Source organism: Syngnathus acus, chromosome 12 (genome assembly GCF_901709675.1).
Source record: "Syngnathus acus chromosome 12, fSynAcu1.2, whole genome shotgun sequence".
Lineage (NCBI taxonomy): Eukaryota > Metazoa > Chordata > Actinopteri > Syngnathiformes > Syngnathidae > Syngnathus > Syngnathus acus.
The window spans coordinates 1,992,893-2,007,308 of record NC_051097.1 but is presented as its reverse complement, the minus strand read 5'-3'; the positions used below and the strand labels follow the sequence as shown (position 1 = coordinate 2,007,308).

At 41.3% G+C, this 14,416-nt stretch overlaps 1 protein-coding gene across 1 annotated transcript; it reads left to right on the top strand.

Moving 5' to 3' along the window:
• Positions 1–1,478: 1,478 nt before the first annotated feature.
• Positions 1,479–13,848, top strand: hmgcs1 (3-hydroxy-3-methylglutaryl-CoA synthase 1 (soluble)). Its single transcript, XM_037265842.1, has 10 exons — positions 1,479–1,632; positions 2,642–3,090; positions 3,300–3,425; positions 6,298–6,462; positions 6,649–6,817; positions 7,173–7,343; positions 10,414–10,520; positions 10,690–10,815; positions 11,342–11,499; positions 12,357–13,848. The coding sequence occupies exons 2-10, from the start codon at positions 2,643–2,645 to the stop codon at positions 12,432–12,434; spliced, it is 1,548 nt and encodes a 515-aa protein (XP_037121737.1). The 5' UTR covers positions 1,479–1,632; position 2,642; the 3' UTR covers positions 12,435–13,848.
• Positions 13,849–14,416: the final 568 nt, after the last annotated feature.

The window sequence follows — 14,416 nt, the reverse complement described above, 5'->3', positions numbered from 1 at the left end:
TTCAAAATAGAGCTTCGAGCATGACTGTTTCAGCATTTGCACAAATAAAACAATGGAGACGAAAAGTGTCAAATTTAATTTATTTTCTCCAAATATGTCTATCAGCTCGGTGGCGCACTGGTTCGCACGTCCACCTCACAGTTAGGAGGGTGCCGGTTCGTTTCCACCTCTGACCCTCCCTGTGTGTAGTTTGCATGTTGTCCCCGTGCCCGCGTGGGTTTTCTCCGGGCACTCCGGTTTCCTCCCACATCCCAAAAACATGCTTGGTAGGCCAATTGAGCACTCCAAATTGCCCCTCAGTGTGAGTGTGAGTGCGGATGGTTGTTCGTCTCTGTGCCCTGCGTTCGGCTGGCACCTGGTTCAGGGTGTCCCCGGCCTACTGCACAATGACTGCTGGGATAGGCTTCAGCACGCCCGCGACCCCCATGGGGACAAGCGGTATAGAAAATGGATGAATGGATGTCTTTATCATTAATCGAATTATATGCAGTGATATTGGTGCCCGATTGATAATGATTTGGTGAATATATTTGGGGGTTATTTATTTTTAGTTAATGATTTGATTGAAGAAAGATATTTTTGGGAATATGACTGATTTATCAAAGACGCAAAAAGTATGCAGTGTAGAAATCCCCCTCGTGGAGGTTACATTCCAGACTACCTCCCTTATAAGTGAAATCTGTAATTTAGAAATGTCCAATGCTAATGCACTTTAGGTGTTTTTTAAGAGCATTTATGGTACTTTTTAAAAACGGTATTTCAACACACCTCAAACAATATAATTACAGTTAAACATAATACTGCATATTGAGTGAGCAAGAGCAATGAATAACACAAATATATGATTCACAGTATCGAAAAGTATCATGTTTATAATGTATAGGAAAAAATCTGCGATAACGCAGGTCTGCAAAGCATGAAACGCAATATAATGGGATTACTGAATTTCTTTTTGTTGTATTTTTTTAGGGGTCCAAAATGTTCCATATCATGTAGTACTCTAGCTAGCTGACTGCAATTGCTGTTTGTTGCGTGGCCTATCAATGGATTAAAAACACTGTTTAACAAAAAAGCTTGAAATAAAATTTTAATTCTGCTCTTAGTGTTTTCCTGTGTAAGTGTAAAAAAAATCTTCAGAATGTATTTATAAATATTTTATATAAATAGTATATAAATATATTAATAACTGAAAGCGTCACATTTGACAAGATTTATGATATTCATTTTGAGGTCCCAATTCATTACCGCCACACGAACATCTCACACGAGACGTTTACAGCTCCCTATGACTAGATCTACTTACCGCGCCAGGAATTACGTTCATGCTGTGATTGGTTGTCCCCTCTCACCAGACATCGTGCACTTGATTCTATTGGACTATTGTCATAGCTCTGACGCATGCTTACAGATCTTACTTTCTGATTGGTCAGAAAATCTGCGCGCTTGGTAGCACTGCGCGTTTACCAGTGGACCTTCTCATCTGATTGGTCGAAGAGCCTGTGCGTAGCCCATCGGTTACGTTTCTCTGTCATCCTCGTACATAAATACACTTCTGCCGGGTTTGCCGCAACTTAAAATCTACTACTTACTCAGTCCTAACAAAGTTACATTACTGGCGTTACACTCACACAGGTAAGACATATATGCATACATATATATATACATATATATATTTGAATATACACATGTCTACTGTTAGGCTTGATCGGTTGGATTCTTGTTTATCAATATGGACAGTTATGTTTTCAAACGAGATTGGTCGAACATGGGTATATATGATATTTTTTTGCATATTGTGAATACTATTTAATGGACGAATTATTCGGGGAAATTGTAATCTAAGATGTTATCCAAGATGTAACAAAAGCGAAGTGAGCTAGCTTGACACAGCGCTAAAGAATGTCCGTCAAATTATTTTGTCCGGGTAGGAAACGACTCTTTACCATCATCAATGAGAGTTTGTCCAAATAAAATTGCACTTAATTGAAGCTCGGTCAAATTTCCTATTCAGAATGTGGTGCTTACCATGAAGCCGTGATAAATGTCACTGCGTTTCCTACGCTAAGGAGTTAGATGACGGCACTGCCATGAATGACCTATCTTAACTTTAGGCAAATCCCGTTGACCTTTCACCCAGTTTTCTTCATTTTCTTCCTTGGCTTCAGTTTACAAAAGCTATGTGTTTCTTATCTGTGGTTTTTGATAATTGTAGATGGCGTTATTGGCGTCACATTTTTGTCAACTTACATATTACAGCGATAGCAGTTTTTGTTGCCCATCGAGTTTGAAGCCTTGACAACGATTTTAAGTGCACATTCATGATGTTATGAGGTGAGGTCAATTATCTCCTTGCTCAGTGGTCATCTTGCTGTATAGCTACATTTTGGCCCTCTGAACAAGGTTTATGTACCAGTTACATCTCACATTTAAAATAAAAGCAATGTAAATGTATTATTAAAAAGTTACATCTCACATTTAAAATAAAATAATTTTATTTGCAATTTTATGTTACACAAGCTCACGAAAATTCAATTGACTTACTGTAAATATTTAAACTTAGTAATTACCTGAGCACTAAATTATCTTCATTTCAATTTATATAACCACAAGTGTAAATGTTAAACCTTCTCAACCTATACAGGATGCCTGGTTCTGCCTCTAACAACTGCTTGGGGCCGTGGCCCAAAGATGTGGGTATCATTGCCATGGAACTGTACTTCCCATCGCAGTATGTGGACCAAGCTGAACTGGAACAGTTTGATGGTGTTACAACTGGCAAATACACAGTGGGCTTGGGTCAAGCCTGCATGGGCTTTTGTTCAGACTGTGAGGATATAAACTCCCTTTGCCTGACAGTGGTCCAAAGACTGATGGAGAAGAACAGCCTGTCTTACAATTCAATTGGTCGTTTGGAAGTTGGCACTGAGAGCATAATCGATAAGTCCAAGTCTGTGAAAACAGTCCTCATGCAGCTGTTTGAGGACTCAGGCAATACTGATGTGGAGGGCATTGACACCACAAATGCCTGTTATGGTGGGACAGCTGCACTTTTCAATGCTGTAAACTGGGTTGAATCCAGCTCATGGGATGGTAAGTGAACACGCTTTGAAAAAAGACACCCTCGCACACATAACGAGTAGAACAAGTAGTACTTTGATCTTCATTGACAGACAGGTCAATATAATTATCAGGTGAACTATGACGTATTTCATTCTTGATCAAACAGTGCTGCTTTTATTTAATTGCTATTTAGTACACTTTTTTTTTAAAATTTGGTTTATCTTTATTTCTCTCTGCAGGCCGCTATGCGCTAGTTGTAGCCGGCGACATTGCTGTTTATGCCTCAGGAAGTGCCAGACCTACAGGCGGTGCCGGTGCTGTGGCGATGCTCATTGGCCCCAATGCACCTTTGGCCTTTGAACGAGGTCAGAAAGTGTATGAATTTGTTCTTCAGAGACTAACCTAATACTATGATAAGACCTCACTGTGATCAAGTTGAAATAATCTTATCATTTCTTCTATGTAAATACCACCATGATACAGCCATTGCTTTTTTTAGTTAATTTTAGGTAAATAGTGTTCCCTCACTACGGTTCAGTTGTTGAAGATTCACTATATTTTCATTTGTGACCATAACTTCATGAGTTTTATCTTGCTATTTGAATTGAGTGGAATTGAAGAGGTCTTTGAAGTGATCCCTCGCTAGTTCGCGTTTCGTTTATCGCGGCTTCATTACATCGCGGATTTTTTTTCCAAATTAAAAAAACATTTAAAAGTTAAAATAAAACTTCTAAATTGAGGAAACGTGTCTAACCTTTAGGACATTGTAGTATTGCTCCAAATGTTCTTTTACATTCCTTTAGAAGTCCGTTTTCGCCTGTTAGCACGATCGCGAATTAGCATCTTTCCACTAACTCGTTAGCCTGCCCAGTACTTTTTGTTGGTGACCGTACTTCGCGGATTTCACTTATCGCGGGTGGTTTTTGGAACCAATTGTCCGCGATAAACGAGGGATTACTGTATTCTCCCCACCGACTCACGACGTCTCGAGTCAAGGTCAGCAGCACACCGTCCCCACTGTACAGTGTTAACAGTGCATTGCTTCCCCCTCCTGAGACGCCGGATGGTGGACCAGAATTTTCTCAAAGCCGTCCGGAAGTCATTCTACATGGTCACGAGGTCAGCAGCACACCGTCCCTACTGTACAGTGTTAACAGTGCACTGCTTCCCCCTCCTGAGACGCCGGATGGTGGACCAGAATTTTCTCAAAGCTGTCCGGAAGTCATTCTACATGGCCTCACTGAACTCCTCCCACACCCGGGTTTTTGCCTCAGCAACTGCTGAAGCCGCATTCGGCTTGGCCATCCGGTACCTGTCGGCTGTCTCTGGCCAAAACGGCCCGATGGACTCCACCTTCAGCTTGACGGCATCCCTTACCACCTTGTCCACCCACGGGTTTGGGGGTTGTCGCCACGACAGGCACAACCTTACGACCACTGCTCCGGTCGGCCGCCTCAACAATGGAGGCCCGGAACATGGTCCACTCGGACTCAATATATCCCGCCTCCCCCGGGAAAAGCTCTGCCGGAGGTGAAGCTCTTTCTCAAAGGATATTGTGACAGACGTTCCCAGCAGACCCTCACAGTATGTTTGGGTCTGCCATGTCGGATCGGCATCTTCCCCCTCCATCGGAGCCAACCCATCACCTGGTTGTGATCAGTTGACAGCTCCACCCCTCTCTTCACCCGAGTGTCCAAAACATGCGGCCACAAATCCGATGACACGACTACAATCAAGTTCGATCATCGAACTGCGGCCTCGAGTGTCCTGGTGCCAGGTGCACACATGGACACCCTTATGCTTGAACATGGTGTTCATTATGGACAATCCATGTCGAGCACAGAAGTCCAGTAAAAGAACACCGCTTGGGTTCTGATCGGGAACACCTCTCGGGTTCTGATCGGGGGGCTTCCCTCTCAATCATGCCCTTCCAGGTCTCACTGTCATTGCCCACGTGAGCATTGAAGTCACCCAGCAGAGCGATGGAGTCCCCAGAAGGAGCGCTCTCCAGCACTTCTTCCAAGGACTCCAAAAAGGGTGGGGTGGGTCCTCTGAGCTGCCATTTGGTGCATAGACACAAACAACAATCAGAACCCGTTCCCCTACCCGAAGGCGGAGAGAGGCTACCCTCTCGTTCACCGAGGTGACCCCAATGTGCAGGCGCCCAGCCGGGGAGCAATAAGTATGCCCATACCTGCTCGGCGCCTCTCATTGTGGGCAACTCCAGAGTGGAAGGGAGTCCAGCTCCTCTCAAGAGGACTTGTACCAGAACCCAAACTGTGTGTGGAGGCAAGTCCGATGTCAAGAGCCAGCTTCTGTAGCCAGGGATCAGACCGCCAAGGTCCCCGCCTTTGGCCGCCGCCCAGCTCACTGTGGCCCCTCCCACAAGTGGTGAGCCCATGGGAAGTGGGACCCACGTTCCCTTTTCGGGCTGTGACCGGCCGAGCCCCATGGGTGAAGGCCTGACCACCAGACGCTTGTCTACGAGCCCCAACTCCAGGCCTGGCTCCAGATCTGTGAGCCGTGCTTTGTCACCTAGGTGACCCTGCCAGGGCATGAAGCCCCAGACAACTTGGCTCCTAGGATCATTAGGACACGCAAAACCCCTCCACCACGATAAGGTGGTGACTCACAGAGGGGGAAAGATGAATAAAATGCATTATTAGTGCTTTCAAATTCAGAAGGTATGACATTTAACCTCAAATTGGTTAAAGACAACAATACTCTCAAAATATACATATACATTTAATCATACTTTATACTGCAACTATTTTCATATTTTCATGACTATATTTTCAATTAAGATTATAATGCTTGCTAGCCAGAGTCTGAGCTGCAATGTGCTTGTTCACAAAGTGAATTGGTGACCAGAGCACAAGTGAATAACATTGACCGTCACTTACCTGTTCCATGTGGAAACTTGTTTTGTTTTGGGTTTTTTTACGACCCAATTTTGGGTCCTGGCCCACCAGTTGAGAATCACTGCCTTATACTGATTCTGTAAGACTGTCAAGGTTTTGGAAAAATCTTTTGGGTTACTCATTTAGGTTGAGTATTGGATAGATGGTCATATACCCACAGACTCATACATTTAATGTTTATGTTTTCTTTCAAAATTGACATAGTTCAGACACTATTTTCTAGAGTTGTGGTTCTCAGTTATTAAATGGCTTTTGTCATTTTAGCAGTGAAATCTGTGTGTTCTCTTAATGATGGTGTACATTGTGTCTTCCATAGGTCTGCGAGGAACCCACATGCAGCATGCGTACGACTTCTACAAACCTAACCTCATGTCAGAGTATCCTGTGGTAGATGGCAAGCTATCTATTGAGTGCTACCTGAGTGCTTTGGATCGCTGCTACTCTGTGTACCGGAATAAGATCCATGCTCAGTGGCAAAGAGGTTGGTTATAAGTGTTTTCACTGTTCATAATAAACTTAAGGCTACCAACATTCTAAAATAAGTTATTAAAAGGTTAAATTTGATTTATTTTACCACTTCTATTAACTTAATCTTCACAGACAAATCAAGTAGTACTTCTGAAATAGAGGAATATTGTTTTTAAAGCTTTGCCCCTTTGCATGATAGAGGATTCGGAGAAGCGCTTTTCTTTGGAGGACTTTGGGTTTCTTGTCTTCCACTCACCGTACTGCAAGCTGGTGCAGAAGTCATTGGCCAGATTGATGCTGAACGACTTTCTGAACCACCCCTGCCCAAACACTGAGACGGGCCCCTTCAGTGGCCTTGATGCTTTCAGGTAAAATGACAACGAAACTAGCTGGACAGGGGGACATGATTATTTAGACAGTAGCCCTTACCTATTTAAATTTAAAACTAACTCTACTAAATCTTGTGTTTAGTACATTGATGGATTAAAAACACAACTTTGCATGTTACTGTAGGTTTGCCAAAATTATTTTTTTGAACATGTAATTGCATCGGCTTATATTATGCAAGAGCTTATTGTTTATACTTGTCTTAGATTCTAGATCTATTTATCTAAGCCTAATTCTAAGCCTTAGAATATTTAACGTTTTGGCATTTCTAGTGTCTATCATTTCATCAGACTTGTGCTGTGTGTTCTCTCCAATACATTTGTGTTCTTTTGGCAGAGACATAAAGCCAGAAGACACCTACTTTGACCGGGATGTTGAGAAGGCCTTCATGAAGGCCAGTGCTGACTTGTTTGAGAGAAAGACCAAGCTGTCTTTGCTCATATCCAACCTGAACGGAAATATGTATACCCCCTCAGTCTACGGCTGCTTGGCATCAGTCATCGCACAGTATGTCTCAATATTTGAGTTTTGTTTTGACTTGCATGCACCAGGTGCTACTATGTCGGCAGGAAATAGACATATTAAAACTACCGTATTTTCTGCACGATAGGGCGCACTTAAAAGCTTATAATTTACTCAAAGAACCACAGTGCGCCTTATAATGCAGAGCGCCGTGTGTGTGTGTGCGTGTGCGTGTGCGTGTGTGTGTGTGTGTGTGTGTGTGTGTGTGTGTGTGTGTGTGTGTGTGTGTGTGTGTGTGTGTGTGTGTGTGTGTAAAACGCCTTTTTTAAGCATTTTTTCATTTGCGCATTTTTGTCCGATTGCGCAACTGCAGCGCACCGCCGAGCGCGCAACCGTAGCGCACCGCCGAACGCGCAACTGCACCGCGCTGGTCGCATTATTGTGACAGAGCCGTCGCTGAAAAGTCCTGATGTACTTTCCAAAATTTAAGTGGACCTCAGTGCGCAGAGAGCTGAATTTAGTCCGGGCGCTCACTGTCGCATTGCTTTAAGAGCGTCTTTGTGTTTTAGGATGGCTTTACTGCTCCCACTTGCTTTCTTTGGAGGCATGATTAGGGGTTAATACAATCCTCAAAGTAACGAAAATACAATAACGAACGGAGTCTGTCGGCTTCCGGGCCGTGCGGTCGGGTTTTCTCGGGTCCTTTCGGCTCATCTCGCGAGGTTCGACCTTTTGTTCTACAACCGAAGCAAAAAATCTCGAATTTTTCGTTCAAATTCCGATTTGTTCGAGAACCGAGGTTTGTGTGTGTGTGCGTGTGTGTGTGCGTGTGTGTGTGTGTGTGTGTTTGTGTGTATCGATCAATTGATGAATTTGTTGATCCATACTGGTTGTACACAGCGCTCTGCCAAAATGTTTCAGTACAACTGGAAAATTACAAGGTCGCATCGCTTTCAGCATTACGGCAACCGTGGTCAGCGGCGTCACCGAAGTAAGCTACTACTTGGCGAGCGCATGACATTTTATAAATAAATTTTTTTTTTCTAAAGGCTATAATCCATCCCATCGCTTGATTGACATACAGGTAATCCTGTCGGGAGGCAATCACAGTGAACCACACATGCGCAATAGACAGTGACCACACCCCCTCACCGCAGCTTTTTGGCTGCGCATACACAAACCCGGCACCAAAGCTAACAAGCTAATCAAGGCATTATGCACACACTCGCTTTTTTTCTTTTAAACTAAAGAAAGGTTACGACCATCAGAAATGAGTGGGGTGGCTGGACCAAGTAAGAAGCCAAATTGTATCACTTTCGTACGGAATGGGAGTTGGAGTTTTTTTTACCTCATTGACTGGGGTGACATTCCCTTTACACAGCTCCATCTTGTGGATGCATACCGCAACCTCAGTTTGATGCTGTAGCATCTAATGTGCTTTTTAATCTGGTGCGCCCTATATATGAAAACATTTCTAAAATAAAAAAAAATCAATGAAAGTGCGCCTTATAATCCAGTGCGCCTTATAGTGCAGAAAATACATTAACAAGCAGCATTTGTTTTAGTGAGAAATGATTAGACATTGTCCTCATTGGGGGGGGGGATACTAGTTTGTATTTAACTGATGATGAGCTGTCTATCAAAACTATTGGCCCTACCCTTTGAATGATGTTATTCTAGTAGAATGTCTGGAGAGAAAAAAAATCTGTTCCAGGATTTGACCACTGAAGTGGTCTTCTCCCAAAGGAAACAATGAAAATAGAAGTTTTCCGGACGCCATCGTGACATGTATTGTGTAACATAAGAAAATGCAGGCTTGAGTTCAAGCACCAATGCATAATGCTTGTGGAAGTCATCTTGCCTTGTGCATGTGACTTTTACTTTGTGGCATTAAGTGGCACGCATTTAAAAATCTTACCCCTGTTAACAATTAAACACTAAAAATAAAAGTGACAAATCATATGGGGACTCAAATGTCATCATCCTGCACATCAACCTTTTTCTGTCATAACTTTGAATGTATTTGGATGTTGATTAACATTATGCTTTTCTTAAAATTGTAAAATGCAGCACCTCTGTTCAATATTATGTTAAATTATTTACTGTAATTTCTGGACTATAAACCGCACCTGATTATTAGATGTACCAGCTATAATTAGGGGAAAATCTTGTTTTGTTCATATATGAGCTGCATGTCATAGGCCGCAGGTGTTTAAATGTTTAATTATCATTTGTAAGAGAATATTATACACAAAAAAGATTGTCAGGAAAGAGATGGGGCTTTGGGGACGCATACCTTTTAACATAACGTTTATTGACAGAGTGGAAGGAGCTCTGCAAACATGCATAAATCTCAGCGACGACCATAAATAAATAAAAGGGTACCACTTACAGGGGTAAATTTGGCAATGCTATACTAGCTACACTTAAAGCTCCGGAGAAATGACCAGGAAAATAAATACTGAAAAGGGTGACGTCACAAGATGTCATCAACAATAGCCCGGTGCCCTCTAGTGGCCAGAAGAAAGCTCTACAGTAAACGCAGCAGCTCCATTGCCTTCGTTAAGAGCCAAATCGACTACCTTTAACTTAAAAGTGGCATCATATACATTTCTTTTTTCCCCACATAATGAGGGTTTGTGTATAAAAACTTCCTTCCTCTAATAATGTCCGTCTTGATCTCGTTCTGTCTCTTGTTCGTGTCGATTGTGCGGCACTGTTTGCCTGGCGGACGGACATCCGATTAACACACCACTCTTCTCCCCAGTGGCCATGTGTCTGGTCGCATATCCCTCCACCCAGCAAAGCGGTGCCACACAACAGCGATCCACAACCTTTTTACTAACGAATGTATGTGTATTAGACGTCACAAAAATCACGAAAAATCCATAGCTACGTTGCACCGGACTACAAGCCGCAGGGTTCAAACCTTGTGCAAAAAGTAGCGGCTTAAAGTCCAGAAAATCTCTGTGCATATTCTCTTACAAATGATAATTAAAGATGAACACACCTGCGACTTATATATGAACAAAACAAGATTTTCTCCTAAATTTAGCTGGTGCGGCTTATAGTCCAGAAATTACGGTAAATACAATCTTTCCCTTCTATATTGTAGACACACATCTTCACAAATGGCAGGTCAGAGGATTGGAGTCTTCTCCTATGGATCAGGATTTGCTGCAACCCTCTATTCTCTCAGGGTCTCGCAGGACCACACACCTGGTGACTTTCTCACTTGTCTTACACAAAATCAATTGTGATTGTATTACAAAATTAGAGCAATATAAGTATTTTTATATATTTTATATATTATATATATGTATATATATATATATATATATATATATATATATATATATATTTTTTTAAGTTGACTTTCTCCTGCCCCTAGGTTCTGCTCTTGACAAACTTATCTGTAGTATGAGTGACCTCAAGGTCAGGTTGGAGTCAAGGAAGAAGGTTTCACCTGCTGTCTTCTCTGAAAACATGAAGCTCAGAGAAGAGACCCACCACTTAGGTATGAAATTTCCGACGTTCGTGTTGAACATTGAATATAAACAGTGCTGAAAATAAAAGCATGCCAAAATATTCCTTGGCCAGATTCAAGAAGCAATTACATTAGGCGTATAATTTATTAAGTGTCAAATGATTTTAAAAAGTAATTGAATTGTGATTTTCTTCCCTCAATATTTTGATTGTGATTTAATATATTAAGTCTCTTTCCATTTTCCACAGTCAATAAATTAATTTATTGTACAATAAATATCAGACTTGCACATACACACACACACATACACACTCCACTCAGTTCTGGAACTAAGGTACTGTACAGAGGGCTGTTATTAAGTGGACTGAATCCTATTAGCCGTTGATTCCGGCATCCTTTTGGTTCCGAGTTGGTTAAATCGAGGTTCCACTGTAGTGCAAAATGGTTTGTATGGCAATGTGCTGTAACACTTGAATATGGTGCTCTTTGCTTTATTGTTTCGGAACAGCTTGTCCAAATGTGTGTTTATTGTTCTGTCGTGCTTTAAATCTACCAGCCAGCTACATCCCTCGTGGCTCTGTGGAGGATCTGTTTCCAGGCACTTGGTATTTGACACGAGTGGATGAGAAACACCGTAGGGAATATGCCAGGAGACCTCTGGACAATGACCTGCCTTCAGAGCCAGAACGTGTTCGCTGCAGCACTGCCACTGAGGTACAGATTCTATCCCAAGACTTCTGTAACAAGTCTTCAAAGCTAGCATGAATATATACCGTATTTTCTGGAATATAAATTGCTCCGGAGTACAAGTCGCACCAGCCATAAAATGCATAATAAAGAAGAAGAAAAAAAAAAATGTCTTCCCAAATGCAATATAAATTATCTGAGGAAATGCCACAGAGAACATATAGATAAAGCATCTGCTGATTGAACTGATTGAATAAAAGGGAGTACCGTATTTTTCGGACTATAAATCGCTCCGGAATATACGTCGCATCAGCCATAAAATGCACAATAAAGTGGGGGAACTTTATTTGACAAAATCCAACACCAAGAACAGACATGAACAGGCAGCAACAGGCGAAACAATACGGTATGCTAACATGACATAAACACAAATAAGGAACTGAGAACGTGCCTGACGTAACATTAACAGTTATTCAAATAACTACAACATAAATAACACGTTTATCGAACATAATAACATAATAAAAAGAACATGTGAAATGATCAACTATACTAGTAAGTAATGTGTTAATGATCAAGTAATAATGTGTTAATAATTTCACATTTAAATCGCTCCAGATTATAAATCGACCCCCAGCCAAACTATGAAAAAAACTGCGACTTAGATTCCGGAAAATACGGTATATATGCAAGGCAGTTTATTTATACGGTTCAATTACATGTTTGCTATTGCTGGAGTACGCAAAAGAATGACTGAATTAAACACAATTCAAATATTCTACTTGTCAAGTACAGTACATTTTTCAACTACAGTTCAGTTATATTAAGGTATAGTAAATGTGCATTTTAGGACTAAAACCTAAGCTTTTGATCTGGCATTCTAGCACATCCCGAGTCCAGCCAAGAAGATGCCGCGCATCCCTGTGGCCACATCCAACTCTGACAATGGCATTAGCAACTGAGAGCTCTCAGCTCTTCGTCAAGGTATCGAGGTCCAGTAATTTGGAGACGGTGCAAATACTAAGCGGTCAAAAGGCCAATGGGTCATTGGTCTTGCAGCACAGCTCGTGAACAGCGTTCACAGCTGCTGAACTGCCTGTGACTTGCCCATCCTTACCTAGTCGACACACCTTTTCAAAGTGGACCATGTATTTCACAACATCAAAGATTGTTAGGAAAACTTAATTTAATACATTACATTTTTAGATCTTTTTATTTGGGCGCACAGACTGTTATGACTAGCATCACGTACCAGAGTATTTTAAAATGAGGTTTTTACACACATGTGCATGTGTGGCATTCGTCATATTGGCTCAACAGCAGCCAACCCTAATCACGCCTTTTTATGCATATGTTTTCAATTGTACCTACATTAATATTTCCATATATATTTTTGCAATTTCAGTTTAATTATAGCCTGCACTCATTGGGTTATAGATATAACATGACATTGCACTCTTACGGAAACACTAATTTGATAATAGCTTATTTGGTAGTGTCATTTAGGAGAATCATCATCTACCATCTTTAATTAATTCATCTTATTTTTTATTATTATAATATATAAGAAGATAAACGATAATCATTGTATTATATAATTATTATAAAAATAATTATTAGCTATTACTTCACAATGTGAACTGAATCTTTAGTTAGTCTTCTGCCATGCCACTCTACACAGCAAGTACCTGCTAATTATAATTGAAACCAGAAAAAGACTAAATTGTTTTGAGTCAATGTCATTTTGCATTAGTTGTGTTTCAGTGTTTTTGTGCTTCACTTGTTGTCATGTTTGTTGACAGGAAGCTCAACCTAAATAATTGCTTTTTGAACTTGCAGTGGCCATCATTTCAGTGTACGTCTTTTTCATTAGTCATTTGAAGTATCTTTTTTCATCTGTGTCGCTCTGGTTTTATTCCTGTTAAATCTTGATTAAAATATCCAGCATTGGCATAAATATGACTCAGGTATAAACCATGGCAAACACAAGTCTTGAAAATTAATGGGGGTTTGGCGAATTAGACGGTTGTTGAAAGTAAGAAGCCTTATTTCAATTATGTATCAAATGTAAACACAATTTGTCTCCTTACTGTATGTACAAAAATTCTCAGTTGTAAAGTCGGTTTGTGCCTCTCCACACACGCTAACATCACAAATGCAGTGTGGCTATGTTTTGCGAGTGTGACTGTAATGTAGTAATGGAATATGAGGCTTGCCTAAGAGGTCACACGATCTTAAAATTTGACGGTATTGTACAGTAAAAGCTGTAAAAATTTTATGCATTGTAGATAGGAGCGAGTGGATGTTATCTGAGATTTATTTTTATTCATATTGTTCCTGTAAATCTTAAGCAAATAAATTAATACTGTATTCACCGTTTGCTGTTGGGCTGTTTTCACTTCAATTGGTCTCATCACACTAAAGACTTATTTTTAAGTACTGTACTTTCAATGTTTTTTCCCCTCTATTTTTCCAAGTCCAATGCATGCAACTGAATATGCTACATAATTTGGGATCAGTATTATTTACTGTAAATGAACTGGTAATACAATTCACAGGTATACTCTAGAGCAGTGTTTCCCAACAAGGGGTGTACACTTAAGGTGCATGGAAAAATCTAATAATTTATTTCCCAAATCAATACCCTGTGGCATAGCAAGACCAAAATCAACATGTGTTGGGTGTTTCATTAAAGCTCAGATTGTGAGAGATCGGACAGTACAGCCAAATGCAAAGTGAAGCTGTCTTTATTGTGGAGGGAGAGGGGAACGCTGGAGGGCTGAAGCGGCGATCGGGCGAGGTTGCGCTCGTCGGGGCTGGATAGCCGGATGGCAAGCCAGGGGAAGGAGCTGGCGGCTGGACTTCGCACTGGCGAGGACTGGACGTGGCGGACGGGTGATCTCCAAGGAGAGCAACTGTGGAAGGGACCGGTGTGCACGGATAC